Below are 21,164 nucleotides of genomic sequence, written 5' to 3'. Positions count from 1 at the left end.
GTAGCCCTGAAGAAATACGTTTTCAGAAAATACAGTAGGTAGCCTATAGAGTATGTTGTCAAACCACAGATTTCATGAAAAATCTTTGATTTGATAATAAATGTCTATCTAATAAAATACTCTTTTTATTAAAGTATGGATAACTACCACAATATCTCCTTCACAACTACCTCGGGAAGATTGAGAATAAACTAATAAAAAATCCACTAATTCAAATTAAATTCAGCAATGTAAAATACTAAAGTGGATTTCACTCATTACCCACGCACAAGTTTAAGAGCTTATGTGGGCTTCACCCTCAGTATTATTATTATTAAGACCAGTTTTCTGAAAATATGAAGGCCAATCTACGATAAGGGTGCAAATCTACATTAGGCTACAATGGGTTGCCACTATATAGGTAGGTAACTCACCATGAACTTGTAGCTTATTGAATCAATCGCAATTTGTTTTCTCCTAGCATAGTTCTGAAGGCATCCAGTAAGAAATGCCTGTGGAAAATAGAAGCCAGAAATCCAGAAGCTGGTTGGTATTCCATTCTGAATCCATTTGTTGATGAACGCAATCCTTGCCTGGAGGTCACTAACCCAAGCACCTGCAAAATAAGAGACAACATTTTGGTTCATTCCCCATCATTCTATTAACGGTTTTGGGTGTGTTGGAATAATATTGCTTGAAAATCTCCTCTTATCACTATTATTAGATTGGATTTTTTCTCCCAGATAAACAATAAAGTATAAAAAACAGAAAGATATAGGTACATCAATGTATATTACAAAATCAGTACATTCATATTTATTTAAAAAATATGTGAAACCTTATAACCGCATATAACCAATGACTATTACCTCATCAAGATTTCTATAGATATTTGAAGAACGTACTCGAATTTCAATCCACTGAAATACTTTCAGGGGGCAAATACTTTTGTGTACCAAATTAACACTTTATAGGTACCTCCTTTTTAAAAACAGCAAACTTCAAATTATCAAAATCATATATATATATATATCATCAGGATTCATCCCATCTTTCGGTACAGATTTGGAATGAATAATCAACAAATAAATAACGTTGTTGGTTATCCATATTGTTAGTTTCACTGGAATAACTACTATTATTCTATTCTTATATAACTTTGAAGTGAAAAAACACTCACATTCTTTGGTGAGGCGACGCGTTTCGTGCTGGTGTTGCACATTCTCAAGCCAAACAGAAACTAATAAAGTATTTAAGGTTAACCTTAATGTTTCTGTTTGGCATGAGAATGTGCAACACCAGCTCAAAACGCGTCGCCACACCAAAAAATGTGAGTGTTTTTTCACTTTAAAGTTATATAAGAATACAATATAAATAAATAACATTTCAATTTCATTCATATTACTAAAAGTAACGTAGCCCTTGTTATTTATAATAACTTGTGTACTGTATACAAATCATTCTACTCTCCATAAGGAATTCAATTTTTTCACTCTCATATAGATTTGACTGGTTGAATGTATAAACTGTTGAAAATATAGATACACACCCAGGTGCTTCAGAGATGGATACGCCTTTGAAGCCCACACATCGGGTACAGTATTTTTGAACAGACTGTTCAAAATCATCTCGAGTTTTTCAGAAAGAATAGCTAGACCTTTCAGAGCTTTGAGCAGATCTTTCAATGTTGAGTGGATGATTGTCAACAATTTCTCGAATCTTATCACTTCTTGAACAAGAACGGTGTTCAGAGACTCTTGGTAGAGCACTGGGTACCTGAAGAAAAACAATCATTTTAGTAAAATCTAGTGCATCTAAATGAATGTTATCTTCTATCAACATGAATGTCTCTAGAATAGATCTAAATTAAAATTTCATAAGCTATTAAATTAAAAAGATAGCATAAGTTATATCTACTGTTATATTTTCTCTATGGTAATAAGTAGTAGAACGCAGTAATAGTACTGTATATGAAACTGTAATAAAAGTAGTCGATAGTAATCGGCTTGAGTTAACAAAAAATCGGCTTGGAATATACAATGAGATATCTTCATAAGTTCTTATGCCATGTTTTCTCTGTGATTTTATTTCATAATTTGGATAAAACTGATCCATTCTTCAAACAATCAAGTCTACCCCTTTCAATTAAAAAAAACTGCGATTTTCAGCGAATTATCACCTTGAAAAATCAATTTAAAAATATCCTGTTTTAGACCCTATATAAAAATACTATTTTCAGCAATCATCTTGAAAAATCAATGGAAAATACCAACCTGCTTGATAATATCCTTGAATCTATTATTTCATTATTTGATTTATTGATGTACCCATATACAGTTAGTACAATATCCATTTCCAACCATTTTATGATAACCAGTATATATGTGTTTTTGTCATTGTTGAATGAAGGAATAGAAAAACTAAAATAGGAAATATTTACATATCGAAGAAATAATTTTGAAGAAAGACAGAAATCAAACTTAACTCTAAAAGCATATAGCTGGAACTGATAATCTGTAATATATAACGGAAAGAATTGGCTGATACACGTACGGGATAGGAAATTCACGAATGACGCATCACATCACGTCTAAACTAATTGACTGATTAACTTTGCATGTAGATGCTTAATTCACTGATGAGGGCTAAAGAGGAATTGAGAAATTCTCAATCCTTCAAAATTCCATTACGTCAAGCTTACAGTTTGTAAAGCTATTAATTATTAGTCCCTTGTGGAGCACAGGTTACCTACTAGTAAGTGAATATACCTTGTATTCAGTGGAAATACTCACATTTTCTGAATCCTAGCGAGCTCCTTGGCGCCGCGAGGCTGCGGAACGGCGTCGAGGATGCTGTGAGCCAGCTGAGCGGTGACCTCTTCCTCATTGGAGGCCTCCTCGCCGACCACCCTGGGCTGCATGGACAGCAGCACGGCGAGGCTCGAGTAGGCCTCGGCCTGGGCACTCGAGATGTCCGCGTTAGAATGCAGGCCGAACAGAACGGTTGAGTCGTTCACCGGCAGGGTCCGAATGTATGTCACGTAGTCGATTATGGCCGTGTCCTCCGGTAACTATGATAAGAAAAAGTAGATTAATAAAATACAGATTGATAATGTGATATGTATCCTCTATAACAGCGAGAACGTAGAGAACTACATTATTAATTTGAAAAATATTCATTAAAATGTAGATTTGATATAGTGAGGTCCACGTTATAATGGCAGTGTTTCATTAGCAATGGTATTGCTATACTTGTCTATCATTCAACAAAGCGGATAGCGCTATCTCTTTCTCGCTTTACTCTGTTGCTAGATCGTCTTTCAACAATGTAGAATTAATAATTAATTGACAAAATATTTCATCTTGATTATGAAAATGCATTATGAAATTATTGAAAAATATTATTTCTTGCTAAATAAAATAAAATTAATTATTTTATACTGGAATGAACAGTTAATATTATATTACATCAATAGACCTGTATCAGCTACCGTCTGTAGAAGGTATATTGACAAGACGGAGGATTGGCAACATTGTTCTCCTATCTTCCTCCACTGCCATTATAACGTGGACCTCACTATAGAATATTATTGAATAGACAAATGATTAATTACCTGATGATAAATTTTATCAGGTCCATCAAAAGAATATCCATCACTCATAACTTCCGGTTTGTAGAAGTCGGCCAGAACGTTCATGATACATCTTCTGTCCCAATCATCCGTCACGCGTCCACCGTAGTTTATTTCTCCTGCTGTGTATGAGAGTACCTGCAAATAATAGGTAATGGATGAATAAATAATATTGCAATTATTCAAACTATGTTATAAATAAGATCTATATGTGATATTTACTCAACAGTAATGTTGTAATATTTATCAAAATATAAATTTGAATTCATTTCTAAAAAAATAAAATGAACTGAAATTACAAGACTGCATAATTTTAAATAATAGAATACAGAGTAAATAATATACAAACTGAATTATGTAGAAATAAAATTAAAAATTATAAAAATAATTCGAAAAAGGGTACTGAGATTTTAATTTTTATTTCTATTTATATTACAAGAGTAGCCCTATACAGAAAAGAGGCAATGAATTATGTAGATACAAGATGATGTGCCGGTTGCACAAAAGCCGGTTAAATTTTAATCGTGATTAATTCCACGAGAACCAATCAGAAAAGCCGGAAAAAGGCCTTGTCTGATAGGTTCTGTGAAATTAATCACGGTTAAAATTTAACCGGCTTTTGTGCAACCGGCACTATGTAAGTTTAGAGTTTCTAGTATGTGTCAGTTCTGGATTAAAGATTTATGAATAATATCTACTTCTATAGATGTGATTTAATTTTGAAATTACACTTTTCACCAATAATAAATAACCTACAGTTCTCAGTTCTGAATTTAAGATTTGTGAATAAGATCTAGATCCAAATGTGAACTACTTTTTTTACTGGTGGGTTTACCTTGAATGGAACTTCATCATACTCTTCGATGAACATCTGCAGCTGTGAGATGCATATGCGTAGATCTCCGTCTGTGAACTCATATGGAATGTTGAAACCTAGAGGACCGAATTTCCTCCTCTCAAGGCAAACTCCATGGAACAGACAGAGAGAGAAGAGGAGCCACTTGAAGCTCTGAACTTTCGGTTTTCCTGATGATAAGTAGTTGTTGTACTCCATTACTTGTCCTGTGAATGCTCGAAGCATGTTTGCCTGTAAAAGTCATAGAATTTTCTAGAAGAAAGGTAAATGGAATTTCACTTCAGATACTGTTGACGGTGAGATGCTGTGATATCTATCCATAATAAAAACACTGGGATATTGTCAGAAAATATCACTTTTTTCTTGTAAAATACAGTAATAAACATGTTTCGACACCAATGGTGCCATAATAATCAGTGTGAAAATTTAAAACTTTGAAATTCAGTTTAGATGATGTCATCATCAGTGTGAAAATTCAAAACTTTGAAACAAATAACAAAGTTTTGTATTTTCACACTGATTATAACACCATTGGTGTCGAAACATGTTTGTTGTTTTACAATAAATAAGTGATATTTTTTGAAAAAATCCCAGTGTTTTCATTATTGAAAATAGAATTATTATCATGATATATTATTGAAATTCTAAAGAGAATAACATTGAATAATCTTCTAGTTAGCTCTTAGTAAAAATTGATGATCGATTCTCCAAAATAATTTTAGTGAGGAACATAATTATTTTAGATACAATATTATAATCTAGAACTTCGATTGATTCTGTCATTTTGATGAATTCAGGTGGTTGCCTCAACTTATAAAATATTGTTAAAGATAAATAAAAAGAGTGATTTACCTAAATCATAGAGAAAATATAGCATAAGAAGATATCCCATGTTATGAGGCGTTTATGTTCCAAATGTTACTGTTAGCTCAAGCCGATAGTCCTAGTAGTTTTTTCATGGAGTTGGCAGTCTCTCATACTGTGCCGTTCTCAAACTCTCACCCAGACAAAACAGTAACAACAGGCAGTAGTCGACAGTAATTGAGTTTGAGTTAACAGAAAATCGGTTTGAAATTTAGAACATAAACTAGGTACCTATATACCAAGGGAGTAAGGTGCAAGTTTATATATTTCAGGCTCTCTCTATGCTTAAATGTACCAGGTAAATGATGTGGTTCAAGACTGTGGCGTCACATTTATTCCATCATTTGATTGGTGTATTTTCTAAATTATAAATGATGAGTGTTTGCTATACTAATAGATAATTAATATGAAACAGCATTTGATTATCAACATTTAAATATAAGGATACACAGTGTTTAAACTAAAACAAAGTAATCAAGGAATAAAAAGGAAAAATAAAAAGTTTGGTGTAAGGTAAAGCATTCCTGACTGGCAATTAGGGAGTATCGGGTTCGATTTCCGGGCTGGCAAATAATTTTTGGATAGTAGCGCTCATCGAATTTCCATCCAGCTGTTAACCCTGTTGTCAATATTTGCAGTAGCAGCAGTCTTATTCGGGGTGATTGACATCATTTAATTGGGATTTTCGTTTAGTAATTTTCGTTTAATAATTTTACCCAATTATTATAAAAAATAAAAAATCCAAGTAACCTCTTTTAAAATATTCTACACACCACATGTTTCAACAGTACGGTAATGTAATTTTCAAGTGAGTGAATCTAAGCTATTTGATTAGCATAAATGACTGACCTTGATGCCTCTTGGCGGTTCGACGGTCATTTTGCTGCCGTTCTGTAGGATGGAGACGGGAAAGGCGGGGCTGGGGGCTGAGGTCAGCCACACCCTGAAGTCCTTATGGACTGTGTCCACTGGGATGTTGTCCATCAGGTACTCCAAACGAGGCATCCAACTTGGTGCAAGGTGACAGTTCTGCAATAATTCATTCATATATTCTTTATCTATTTAATAAATTTCTGAGTAGTCTAACCTTACATTGAATAACGTAGGTCAATAATTGAAAATATTACCAATTGATGGATATTTTATTAGAGATTGATAATAACAACCGAAACTATAGGAATTTTTTTACAAAATTGCCAAACGATTAGAAAATTTTGGAAGATATTAAAAGGTTTGGTATTGAATTGAAGGAATATTTTGGTAGGCTTATTACTGTATTCGTTACATGAATCTGATGATAATATTTATGTGTATGACATTTCTTTGTAAGGCTACATAAAGTTCTGTGACACACTATTCATCTGTATTTTTACATGTTTTATGAATAAAGATTTTTTCAATCTATTCAATTAAATTTTCAATCAATAGTAGTAGGCCTATGTAAATTTCTATAAATAAATAAGTGGTTTCGGAAATATCAATAAAATTAACAAATTCGTTCTCATTCAATAGGAATATTTACCGCAACACAGAAAATTAATTAATGTTAACTTATCTAATAATCAGATGCATTTTTGTGTATATTGAATAGTGTGAAAATGATAAGGTAATATTTTGGAATTGACCGAGTTGAGGTGAAAATATTTCAGTTTTCTTCCCAAGGTTATAAGGCAACTTCATGCCTCATCAAATTAAAAATAACCCTCAATCATTAAAAATGACTTAAACATTTACATGTATATTTCTTGGCCCCTTACAAACAGTAATGCTAGTATGCTTAGCCTATTAGTTAAGGTTTAATTCTACCAAAACGAATATATTCTCTCCTGAATACTAATAAATATGATTTAATGAAGATAGTAGGCTATATTCGTGAAGATGATTGACGATAATGTCAAGGGATAGGGATTTTCTTGTTAAAGAGCTTATGCGTTTTCAAGTGTAAATGTTTTAAACTTATATTAAATAAACTAGACTTAGAATAATAAAAAATATCTGTATCAAGCTGTATTCGCACACAACAGTGAAAATATAATTGCCATAAGTTCTAATGGTATCATTCATACTCACTCGGCCGAGATGAGTGATAAAGATTTCCAATTGGAAAAGTGTTCAATTAGAGCTCGTGGAAATCATGTTTTCACTGCCATTATATCACTGTTGTGTGCGAGAGCTTTATGATAAAGTATATAGTGCTCTATATACTATTGCATTTGTGAAAAACTACTGTTCTCGGAAGTTGAGAAGGGAGCACTGATGTAAGGTGGAATAGTTCGTGAAGTACCTATAATGAAAAATGTGATTTCTCAAGTTGAAAGGTATACGAGTATTACAGGCCTACCGTACTAAATATTCCCATTATATTTATATTGAATTACTAGTACTCTTTTTTTCCACAGTACCCAATTAGGTACCTAGAATACCCCAGGTAATTATATACCTGTATATAGGTATATTGACAGTACCTAATACCTATTATTGATTACACGACTGGTTTCGGGTATTTATTACAATATCTAGTGTTTCAAATAAATAAATGAAATACGATAAAAATGGAAGATACTGAATCTCATTATTAATTGCGTAGATCTGTACGCTCCTAATAAGACTGTGTTCTGAATGCCTCCTGCACGGAAACCAAACTCATACAGTAGATTTTTTCTTTTGATGTTCAACTTGAATATTTTTAAATTTCTTGTTTTCTGTAATTTTCTTTTTTTTCTATTTATATTATAAAATATTGTTAATGCCCAATTAATACAGGAATACCTTTAGGGCATTCAATGTTAAAATTGTATTTATTTTTTAATTAATATTGTATTTTATTTTTTCAATTCTCATGTAGACTTGTGTATATCATAATATTGTACAATATACTTCGAAGCTAAATTTGATAAATCATCGATACTGTTATGTAATATGTGTCACTTATTCATATGCGACTGTCGGCCTCAGTAACTACATTTTAGCGCTATAGTTTTGTAATAAATTTTATATCACCATCTCAAACAGGTTTAGTACCTGTTTGAGATGGTACTAAATATAATGCAAATACTCAATTGGCATTGCATTTTATTTTGTAATAGTATTTTTTTATGTTGTAAAATTTGTATTGCTTTTATTTTGTATTTCTAAGATGTTGTAATTTGAATTTATGCCAATCAAACAAAAACAAAACAAAATTAAATTACAACACATTGATTTTTAAAAATTCTGGCATGGGTTATGCTAATTAGTTACTTCCCAACCTCATTCTCTGAACGATTGATATCGGTTGCTTATAGGTATTTACGAGGCACTCACTTGAAAGAAAATCCAATTTCCTATTTCAATAGACTGCAGCAGCATATTCTCTGCAATTGGCCCTTGTCCTTGTCCAAGAGATATTGACATCATTCGTTTCGTCATTTTATTCTGCAAAATATATTGTCAATTTAGACCTACTTTATCAATATTTCATTTCTGCATATAAAATAATATTAAAAATTTTTCTATACAAATACTCATATAATATGAATGATGTTTATCCTGATATTTAGATAATAAATTGAAAAAGATACGAATTGAAAAAAGAGCTAATTGAATGTTGTTTCTATTCGATACGTGAGGTTAATGAGCATTTGAACGCCAGTCACTCATCCTCCAATGCTTTCATCAATTAAACGTGAAATGACTCAACTTTAAAATTGACATGACAAGTCATTTATACCCCTTTGATAGGAGGTCACTGGATGCTTTGAATATCAAATATCATAAATCAGAAAAGTAGGTAACTATATTGGTGATAATTATTCGTTTATTCTCATCAGTTAAATTTTTCTAACTTCCTCATAATATGTGCTTCTCTTCATGGCTGATTGCTCAGCGAGCAAGAACTGCTTGAACCGAAATTCATTATAGATTTTCCCATTATTTTTTTAAGTACGGTCGGTTCTAAATATCTGGTTATTATCTGCTTTTTATCTTGTTATTCAAATGTAATCCATTCTAATTCACATTCATCAAATCAAATCAAATGTAATTCCCCAGTTACACAATAATAATGTTTGTAACAATGATGTATCATCATGACTATCCATGAATAAAAGTAAGCTTCAGCATTGATATGAAGTAGGCTACCATAGAGAAAAAATAGCGTAAGTAGAACGCCACAGGTAGTACCACAGAAAACTGCTATAAAACTGCTTTTTGCTAGAAAACTGCTGTATTCTGTAGTAGTACCTACCGTACTGAATCTTTTTATATAACCAATCATTTTTCTTCAAACTATTATTTATCAAATAATCCAATTCTCATCTAAAGATTATGAAAGATGCATTCAAGAATTGGAAAAAATTTAGATGTTTAACCTTGTCAGCAAATTTGTATAGATCAGCAGCCGGATCTGTACCAGTTGATAGTACAAAGATGAGAGGTGTGGTGCTGTTGGAGTCAGCAAACATGGCCTCCAAGTCAGTGGTGCGGGGTTCGATGAATTGTTGGCCCAAATGCGAAACCAGAAACTGCTGAATTGCATTTGTCACTTTGTCTGGTCGCAAACATTTCAGGACAATCATTTTCTTGAAATCGTCCAGCTTAGAGTTCCATTCACCGGGTAATGGCATCCTATTGAATAAAAAATAAATGATACCTTATAATTTGTCATTAATGTGAATCATCCTATTAAATGAGAAATACATGATAATATTTATCATATGAATATATAAGATAAGATATCAAAAACATTCATGTGATGTACAAAATAATATAAGAAAATATAGAAGAAATTGGTCCAAAATAACATATAGAAGGTGGTCTAAAGTTCAAGCCGGATTTGTTAGGATGGTGAGAAATTCTTATTTAAATTAATTAGGGAATCAAAATTTGGTAGGCTTAATTCATTGAAAAGGGACTACGGTAAGCTGCTTGATCGTGATGGTTCGAATTCACCAAGCTGTATGATCATCTTATTGATGGAAATCTATTGAGAAATTCCAACAACAGGAAATAACATTTCAAGTCACAACCTTTAGGTTGATATTATTGTCAATAATACCAGATTAGCCTCTTCATTACTCAAAAACCTTCATTCCAAACAAGAAGCAAATTTATTGTTTCTCATAAAGTATGGATAACTTGTGATACCTTTTGGACTCTCCCAAAGGTGCCCACGATATGGTTCTAGATCCCCCCATTGAGTATGTTCTAGATCCGCCACTGATGATGTTGTTGATAATACTATTAATATTACACATTTATTGTACCATACGTGATTAATATGATAATGATCGCATTAATATTACTCATTCCCTTGTAATTTATTTATAGTGAGAAAATTATTGTAAAGTTGAAGTATAAAGCTAATAGCCATTCTACTGTATAAACAAAAATATGTTGCCACAATATGATTCATATGAGCCACATGATACATTATACCACTTTATTAGAGAGTTGTATCACGTAATGAACAAAAATAATCCTGTTTATAAAAAATAAAAATGTCAGAATGACCTCTTCATTAATTACTCATCATTGACATAAAAATCAAAATTTTTATTCACAACTCAAAACAATTAAGGGTCCTGCCAAACCCGAAGGTTTTTCGGCGGGTGCCCAGTTACAAAAAACAAAAAACAAGTTACGAAAGCTAAAAAAACGTATAAAAAATAGATATGACACTTCAAAGATTTCAAGTATAAGATAAAAGAAAACAAATACCAAGTGCAAGCAGAAAATAAGAGAAATACATCAGCTTTTGCTAGGGAATTAGTAAAAAGAAAGAAAATTCATTGAAAAAAAAATGAAATGAAAAAGGAAAAAAAATCATTCAATCACAATTGATTATTTCTCAACTAATGGAGATTGAATTGAATTTAATTTAATTTATGGCAAAAAATCACAAATACATATTTGTACAATACAATATTACCAGAGTATACAGAATATAAAATTATCTACAAATAGACATTGACTGTAACTTGCATAACAATTATTATTAATGTGATATTTGGCAATGCCAACATAATATTCCTTGTTTGTTGACAGTGAGTTGCAGATACGTATTCTGCTATAGATGTCCACTTTGTAAAAATATTATGACTATTCCTGATCTAGTAACATATTTTATTCTGAGACACATAAGTAGTAGACCCTCATGAGCTTATCAAAATACACACTTTCTATGATGCAAAACATGAACTATGAAAAAGCTATTACAGTTGATTAATTGTCAATGAACCTGTAATTGGATGTCTGATGCTGTCTACTCCAATTCATTCAATCCAGAAGGACCTTTGACCTATTTCTTTCAAAATTAGTCAAAGATTTTCCATCAAAAATACCAAATTAAGACCTGAAGAACGTTTTTGATTGATGTGGTGAGAAGTGATAAGTCACTTCGAAATCAAGAATGATATAAAAAAAACTGAGAAACTCCTCTAATTCGTTTGGGAGTGAAGATTAATTAAACCCTCAGAAAGCTTCATTTTTCAAATACTGATAAGAAATCCGAAAATCCTATTATAGGGAAAGTTCATCCCAGCATCTTTGTGGAAAGGTCAGATATTTCAGTATTGACATTGATGAAGAAAAGTGTCTCATTCTCTAACTCTCGCTTAAACTAACTCTCTAACTCTAACTCCCTCTACTTCCAACTCTCTCAAACTCTCTTATTTTCGGTTGAAAAAAGTTTGCTCGTTAATCTTAATACTAGATTCCAATTAGTCGCTGAGAAAAAATTCTTTAGCTGAATAGGAACTCTTCCAGATGAAAAATTATCTTGAGGTTGTTTTAAAATTTTAAGTGGTTTGCAATCCATTTCAAATACGAATACTATAATATCAACTTGTTCAAGAGACTACCTTATTGAATATTCTAAATCGAGTATTGTTAATAGCTAATTAACAGATTGAACAAAATTAGATTATACTTGAAACTCTAAAAATTATATATATTTCTGAGCTTTTGTCAATATTTACAACAGATTTGTATAATGTATCCTAATACAGATTTGTACTCTTCTAACATGATTTTCTTAAGCTTTTTTGGGTATTTTGTATATGATTAAGAGGAATCGGGCAAAAGATGGTGAACATTTAGTTTACTTCAATCAATTTGGAAAACATAATTACTCTCCCGTGCTTTGTATGATCTATATCTTAATAAATTAATAGATAAAGCAAATTGAATGAGTGATACTAGAGACAAATAATCATTAAAAATACCGATTTAATTGAACATAATCTTTACTAATACATACTAATTAACAAAAATTATGTGAGTGTTAATCGACCATGTTCATATTTCACAAAATTCCACAGGAGAGAGAATCAATAAATAAGGTGAGCCTCTAACATTCAATTTGAAAGAAAAGTCGAATCACTGAATTCATAACCTTTCGAGGATTTATTTATATTCATTAAAAATATGCAAGAGCTTCAAGCAGAAGTGTTCAATGATACCAAAATCACATTATCGCAAATCACAGTTCATTATCACATTATCAAATCACAGCTATCATTGAACAACCTTAGCTGAGAACGACACTTTCAATCTAGTATAATACTAATCCACAATCAAAGTTTATATTGTTCAATTTATTATAATATCATACAATTATTGGTAGACTGCTGACTATTAACCTGGATGGGTACCATCTTCAAGGATTTGAGGACTACGAATTTAGAGCCTGAATCAATTCAACAACGCTCATAATGATGGAAAAGGATTAGGAGGGCCGACCCCAAGAGAAATGGGACAAAGGATTTAGAGAGGAAGAAGATTATTTAAGTTATTGGTGAAATAGAACTCCCATTACTAATAGGAGATAATTATATGGACTATTAGCTATCTCCTAGTCGATCTACTAGCTATATTTAAGGCTTATAAAAAAACATATAAAAACTTGTAGTACCCCTTTATTAAAAACTTTTAAATATTTTAACGACTAGTTTCGACCATTGGCATAGCCACCTCTAATATAAGGCCCCGGCCTAAGATATTGCAACGTCGCAGTGTAGGCCTACAATCTAATACATACGTGATTGGTGAAAAAGATTAAAAAAAATACCAGCTGATCTTTTTCATCAATCATGTATTAGATTCTAGGCCTACGCTGCGACGTTGCAATATCGTAGGCCGGGGCCTTGTATTAGAGGTGGCTAAGCCATTGGTCATTTTCAAGTTAAAATTTATTTCTGCTTTTTATCTTGAAAATTACCAATGGTCGAAACTAGTCGTTAAAATATTTTAAAGCTTTTAATAAAATAATACCAATACAAGTTTTGATATTGTTTTTATAAATTTGAATAAAGTAGCCCATATAAGTGAAGTGATCTTATGACTACCTACTGTATTAAAATACAAATACTGAATAAAAATGGGAATAGGTGACGAAATAATGAATTATTTTACTGAATTATCATCATTGAACTGCTTATTTTCATAGTATATTTGATAGATTAAGCTGCTACGGTACCTTTGGGGCTCAGCGGAATCAAAAATACGTTTGAAATCTTCGGTATTCTGACTGAATGATTCTGCAAAGTCCTTGAAAACTGGCAAATTCCCAAGCGATAAAATTTCTTGCCAAGCTCTCACTGGGAGCCACGATGGTTCTGGGTTTGGGATATCCTTGAAATAAAATGATAAAATCCACTTTAATTTACAAAATTTTCTAATTCATAATTATTCCTAAATTTTGTGAGTAACGAAGAAGGAATAAGATTGTTAAAATCAGTACCAGCTTACTGTATAGCATTATTAGAGGTTGATTGAAGAATTAGTTAGTTTATTGGAAAAAGTTGTTTATTTGTGAGAATGATGCCCACATGAGCTCCACACTTGTGGGTGGGTATTGAAACTGATGATAATGAGTTATGAGTGACCTACAGTTTTAGGTGGGCTACGAACCACTGGGTGGCAATTTTTAAACTCGATTACTGGTATTTATAGGGGTTCAGCTCTTCAAGTAGTCACCCTTAAAACTCCAGGAGCATGGATGGATCTACATGGATTATAACACAAGGCGTAGTAGTATATTAGAAGAGCCTTTAAATAACTTTACAAAAAGTATAATATCTGAAAAGGCTAAAACTCTGACGAAGATCTAAAGCTTCTTTCCAGGGGGAAGAAAAAATTCTCCACGAGAAAGAAAAAAATAGAAAACTGTACTCAATAATGCACCATTTTAACCTGGACAAGTTGAAAACCCAAATTTGAAATCTGGAAAAAACACCTAGTGATACAATAATGAAAAGAGTGTATGTGAGTTTGAAACAAATCCAGTCAAAGTCACAGAAAACATAAATTGGTTATTTAATAAATATGGAAGTTAGTATAATGAAGGGGAAGTGTACTTCAAGTTGATTACAGAAAGTTTCTTGAAAGTAGATGGAGTTATTCCGTATAGTAAGCCTGCCTCTTCAATAAAACACTTGAATGTTGAATTGAGAGGAATAAATAAACTTCTCTGCGTTAATAAGCATTAACCAATGGTTGTGTAATCAGGCTGAAATCAATGTAGCATACAGTAATTTCCATGTTGATACTTGGAAACTGAAATAGAGTGCCAATTATGATAGTCTACTAATACTTGTTCTCAATATTTCCTTGAGGAAATCATCTCAATTATTCCAATCAAAGAGAAAAGAGAAGAGAATATTCTCTCTCCATTTAAAAGAGACAGAGAGTGAGTGTGAGAGGTGAAGAGAATAAGAACAAGGAAAAGGAAGGAGGAAAAGATGCTTAGTATTATTGAGTTGGAGCTTATTGAGTTTTCATTGAATTATTAACTTTCTCCTTTCAGAGGCTTTTGAAGCTTACAGTCATGAAACATGCTATCAATTTCCCAAAGTCTTCTCAAAGGAAAAGTTTAATTCAGATATTGGCTTGGCAATAATAAACGGTCTGGAAAATGTTCATTGCTACATGCATATGAAAAGTAAAGAAACGATCAGCGAATTCCGTATCAAAATATTTGAATAACAAACATCAAGTACCGTACTTGTTCAAAATTTTCGGTTGAAATATTTCTGTTTAGAAACAGTTTATCAGAGATTGACAATGGTGTAACAACCGAAACCGGTCTTTCTAAGTATCAATAAATCTGTGGTTTGTTTTGACAATTTCTTAGTATTTTTATTTAATATTTCTGTCTCCATAGCTTTTATTTGTTGGTTCATAATAAATAGTCTGAAATTAATTTGTCATGTCCTTAGTAACGTGTTGAAATATATGCATTAGCTGGCTGCTTGTGATGGAGAGCAAAATTAAAGTCTATTTGCTTATAAATTGCATTTTCATGTTAACTCTTTCAGGCATTATATGAGATCCGACTATGAACTGACCCCTTAAAGCACATAGTACTATTTATTGTTTTGTAAGCAAATAAACTCGGTTTTGTGAAAGAAATATGAATATTCTACATCACAAAGTTAAAAAAAAATATTTTTATCATTTATTTGTCAAAGAAATGGAGGTTCAAATTTTGGACCACCATGCACATATAAGCTTATTAATATTATTTACATATTCCCATTAATTTGTGTGGAGTATTGGACTTTGAATTTAGACCAATATTTATGTAAATTTTACATTAATAATTTTATAATTATGATCATGGATTATAAACTGAAAATGGTAATAAAATAGACTTTGATTCAATTGGTCAAACCAATGATAATGAATTGCTTCCCGGAAAAACGTTACCAGCGTTTAAAAGTATTTTTAGAACTTTTCCTATCAATAACTACTGGTAAAAGTTATGAAATTTATCAATAGATGTATACATGGTAGGCAAGAGCACAAGGAAAGTTTTTCAATAAAAAAATCGAGTACTCAAATTTTGGCGCTTGTAAAGTTTTTCCGGGGAGCCATTAGATTAATGAATTAATTAATGAACTACTGGTTCCCCATACATTGTGTTTTCATGTTTAATAAATTGATCAAACCATATCAATCTTCAATAGATTTGATCAAACAGATCAAATCATCTATTTAATTGATACGATGCCTGAATTTGAAAATCTCCACCTTTTTAGGAATTCCACCAGTTAGAAAAAACATCCAATCATGAGGGTCCAGTGTACCGGCATCGAGCATAATCCTCGCACAGATGAGGAGAGCGTACTGAAGCTTGTTCTTCTCGAATAAACTCTGGCAAACCTTCGAGTAAAGGTTGAACGTGAAGTGATCGTTGATCGTCTCAACTCTCTCATCAATTTCACCTAGCAACAGCAACAGAAAATTTATTATAAAATGAAAGAATCTGTAATAGATACAGTACAAGATGCATTATGAATAAAGCTGGACTCTCTCATATCCGTATCAGTACATATCCGGTACAGTAGAGATATTATTCCCATGATTTCTTATGGGACTGTTCTCACTCAGCACGATTGAGCAAGTACGGACCCAAATAGTCTCATTAAAACTCAGAGGAATAATATTTCCATTGTTATAAATAACAAGGGTTACTTTAAGTTTTAGTAATAAAATAGAATAAGAATAGTACCCTTTTAGAAAACACCTTTTACCTTTCTTAGACAACAAAACTTCTTTGAAATGTTGTTTTTTCTTAGAGCTACTCTTGAATAGGAATGACAAATAGAAATACAAGTACTTCAACTTCTTTAAAGTATTGAATTCATAGAAAAATAATTGAAAGCATTTCATTTTTCGGGTTCTACCCATCTTCAGGTTGCACATTCGAAATTACAATGTGTATCTATTTTGAATATGTGATAAGTCTCGGAATATAAAGTGCTTTCAATCAATTCTTTAATGGTTTTTATGATTCAAAGTAGTTTCTTGTTGTTTAAAATACTTAGAAGGTGTTTATAAAAAAGTATTATTTTCAATATTTCCATTGTATACTTATACTGATAAGTGAGAATCCAGCCTAATATTATTAACTTGTATATTATTGATTAATGTTTTGTTAATGGGAAAAATAATTTTAACCAGGAAGCTCTGAAAACAGAACAAAGCTCCATAATATAAATTTGGTCACAAGTCGCAATTATTTGAGATGAATGGTAAGAAGTTGGAATCTGAATTCAGGAGTTTTGAAGATTATTGTCTCACGTTTTCAGAAGGATTTTTAAATTCATCTATGATTTCAAGATAAATCTTGCACTGCTTCAATCTGTAACACATATTCAGGTAACATCATTATCAACGACAGGACCAATATGATGCTGGGACTAGAAGTCAGCTTTGTGAATAGATATAGCTTTTAGATGTAAGTGAATGTCCCTCATTCTCAAACATTGATGAATCAATAGAGGAACTTGATAGTATTGTTCAGTAACACAAGCGGGAACCCGGGAACACGTGTGTTTCCTATAGTCTATAATACGTTACAGCGAACAACATTCTCATGAGTAGGCTACAGGGTTCTAGCATGACAATATTGTTATCCGCCGTGGAGGACACTGGAGCTGCTATGGCTCCCACATCGATAACAGATCCCGATCGAAATCCTTTAAGAAGTCGCGTACACATATTTATGAAGTAAATTTTTTTGGTATTCCAGAAGGAAGAGTATTTAACCATCTTTGTACAATAGCCTAAATTGGTAATAATAATAATAATTGGTAATAGAGCATCTTTTGAACTTTATTCCATAGGTATGATGTTCCATGAAAACATATTTTTGAACCAGTAATAATAATATTTTCGAATAAAATACAGTAATACAGTAAATGGATGAAATACTATGAAATATGTATTCATCAAATGACATTTTGAAAAGTCATGAATGTTAGAATCAAAGCTCATCCAAACTTTATCAACATATGTATCGGTCAACTAAATATGTCCTCATGAAATATAATCCATAATTTGACTTCAGTACTCCAAAGTGGAACTATGTCTTTAGTATGTTATTAATTAGAGTAGTCTTCAGTGTTGAAGAAAATTACTGAGAAACTTGATAACCGTACTTTGTCAATTTCACTTTATTTAATACTTGAACCTTTTTATATTGCGTACAATGTTCACATAAGCTTTATGCTTGTGAGTGGTAGACTGATAGAAGAAATGGGTGCCTGATGGATGATATAAGATATGATCAAACTTCCACACCTACCGGCAGGGTTCGTACCCACGACCAGGCAGTGCCAACAGACCGAAGGTTGTTACACCCCTGATCACTAAACCAACCTTATTGCCTCAATTATATTATAATACACTTTTTTTATCTATGAAGAGGTATGTGTGTTATACTAAATCACACATCAACATGTGTTATATACTAAATTGAAATTATTAAGAAATTATGTTATTTCTAGTTTCTAGTTAAAAACGTTTGTGTTACCAGATTTTTCTGTTTGAACAGTGCTCTGTATGAATATCTGTATGAACCATTCAAGAGAGTACTGGTACATAGGATCGATGAGAGCTAGATCTGCCAGGCAGAAGAACAGAATTTGAGCTCGTTTGGCCACTGGGATGTACAGACGCCTTGTCACCTCGATATTTGACTCTGTTATTTCAGCGGCTTCCACCTTGGCCTACAAGAAATAAAACATAAAATCAGCATTTTTAATGAATCTTTTTCAAGAGTTGAACACTCTTCAGAATATGATGGCAACATTCATTATTTTATAGTGAGTAGGCATAAGTCTTCTTGTTCTTCTTCTTTCAAACAGGGATTAGGCTATTGCCTGTTCCGACTCACATTCAGCTTGTAATTAGAATAAAAAAATAAATGTATAAATTAATAACATCAATATAATTCAATACATCATTATCATCATAAGCACCACTATAATCTACTGTTTCTATTTTATAATGAATAATGATCATTGCCATTTTTTCGTGGCCTGCCTATGTCTCTTTTGCCTACTGGTTTATACTTGAAAATTCTCAGTGGAAGCTGACATTCGTTCCACATGCTCTTTCCATTGCTGACGATAAGATGCAACTATCTCATTCAGGCAGAAGATATTCAGCTCTTTCCGTATATCCTCATTCCTGATGTGATCTGTTCTGTGACAGCCCTTAGTTCTGCGAAGAAATCTCATCTCAGCTGCCTGCACTTTACTCTCAAGTGGCTTTGATGTTACCCACGATTCACTACCATAGAGTAGTAGTGGAGCTGCCATTGTCTTATAGAATTTCATTATTGTGCTTGTGGTAGCTTTCTTCCCCAATGTCCTACTGATACTTCCACAAATCATCTTAGTTAGTAAGTTTAGTTGTTATTGAAGTTTTTTCAGTTATCGCTTGATAATGACCGCACTCCCTTCATGATATGGGGACTGTCAAGCTCCATAGTGAGTAACTTCTATGATAAACAATCTCACATCGATTTTCCAAGTGAAACTGATTTGAAAATGTTGTCTTGATTTATCCTCTTCATCTGAGAAAGTTGGAATAAAATTCAGCGGAAAAATACAACTTGAAATTACCGATGAAACTTTTAAAGTAAAACTTAAAGTTAAACTTTTGAGGTAAGGTTTGAGGAGATTTCAGCATTGAACTTCTCAATGTACACACATTTCTACCTCATTATAATCTACAGACTACACTATATACCATATTATGGTACCATAGAAGATATACACTATACACTAAACCTTTTACTTACGACATTCACTCCACACTTGACACTGTAATAAACACTCTGTAGTACAATTTATGAGGTGATATAATTAAAATCAGTATGTACAGATTCATAATATATCAAATCAAGTATGATGTCATTGTCTATTCAAGTTTCAAGAGATGAAATTTTCATATTGGTGTAGAACACTAAATCCGTATCTAAACAAGATACAATATATTTTCAGTTGAAAATCAAATATCCAAGTAGATTTCAGATGTTTCTTCAAGTAGCATTAGATTTCCAGTTTCCAGATAAATAAGAGTAGCCCTCACCGAAAAGTTACCGTAATATATTTTAAAATATGCTCTAGAGATTCCAAAATAAGAAGCTGTAAGGATAATCCTAGCGTTTGTTATCTTCCCTCTATGCTATATGAGATAATATAATAAGGTTGTCCGATTCTTAATGTGCTCATATTCTTTCTTTGCACATGCTGATTTTTCCATAAATGTAATTTATATTTTTGTTCGTTAACTGCGTATTGAATTGAAATAAATTTGATTTGATTTGATTATCATTGATCGGAATTACAAGACATCAAAGCTACTTGACAGGTTGATATTGTTGAAGGCTAACTGACACAAGATCAAGAGATTCCACTGTTCAAGAGCATCAAACCCGTCAATTAAGCTACAGTGAGATCCTCTTTGAACTGTCAGCATTGGTTAAATGGGAAGCGTTGATGTTATTCATAAGGAATGCTGACAGTTTGTGGTGAAACGCACTAAAGCTGTCCAACTCAGAGAGAGATATTGCTTTAATCTATATGTGCCTCAGATTATAATAGTAAAGCTTTGGATTCCAGACCATTAGTAAAGGGTGTTCAGTACCGTAATACATGCTTGAAAGCTTGGCAAATTAACTACTACTACTCCCTACTACTATTACTACTGGTATTACTACTATAGCAGCTTAATAAGCCGCTGAATAGTGTGATAGTTCCATGATTACGTTGGTGCCACAAAGCATGAAAGGACCTTGTAATTTTATGATAATTATTAATATCGGGGGACCGAGCTTTGCTTTGGAGTGTAAAAGCATAGAAAATTTGTAACGGAAGATTGAATTTATAGTTTATATTTATTTAATCAGTTTCTCAGTCGTACAGTTATATGATATAGTTATATTTTTATCGTACAGTTATATGAGGAGGCACAACAGGCTTATGCCCAAAACTGACCCTTTTCAAATTTATACTACAGTACAAAACAAAATCTAGGTTAAGCTACTATCACTCATCAAAA

At 32.2% G+C, this 21,164-nt stretch overlaps 1 protein-coding gene across 1 annotated transcript in view; it reads right to left on the bottom strand.

The window, feature by feature from the left end:
* LOC111055871 (dynein heavy chain 1, axonemal) overlaps nucleotides 1–21,164 on the bottom strand; it is a 357,355-nt gene that overhangs the window by 3,988 nt on the left and 332,203 nt on the right. The window contains exons 45-55 of the mRNA XM_039439162.1: nucleotides 18,628–18,823; nucleotides 16,341–16,534; nucleotides 13,786–13,940; nucleotides 9,680–9,935; nucleotides 8,634–8,744; nucleotides 6,180–6,359; nucleotides 4,446–4,697; nucleotides 3,593–3,748; nucleotides 2,772–3,049; nucleotides 1,529–1,755; nucleotides 414–595 (exon numbers count right to left, since the gene is read on the bottom strand). Of these exons, the coding sequence (XP_039295096.1) occupies nucleotides 414–595; nucleotides 1,529–1,755; nucleotides 2,772–3,049; nucleotides 3,593–3,748; nucleotides 4,446–4,697; nucleotides 6,180–6,359; nucleotides 8,634–8,744; nucleotides 9,680–9,935; nucleotides 13,786–13,940; nucleotides 16,341–16,534; nucleotides 18,628–18,823 (2,187 nt within the window). The remainder of the gene's footprint in view (nucleotides 1–413; nucleotides 596–1,528; nucleotides 1,756–2,771; nucleotides 3,050–3,592; nucleotides 3,749–4,445; nucleotides 4,698–6,179; nucleotides 6,360–8,633; nucleotides 8,745–9,679; nucleotides 9,936–13,785; nucleotides 13,941–16,340; nucleotides 16,535–18,627; nucleotides 18,824–21,164) is intronic.

This window comes from Nilaparvata lugens, chromosome 12 (genome assembly GCF_014356525.2).
Source record: "Nilaparvata lugens isolate BPH chromosome 12, ASM1435652v1, whole genome shotgun sequence".
NCBI lineage: Eukaryota > Metazoa > Arthropoda > Insecta > Hemiptera > Delphacidae > Nilaparvata > Nilaparvata lugens.
This window is presented reverse-complemented; position numbering and strand designations above follow the sequence as displayed.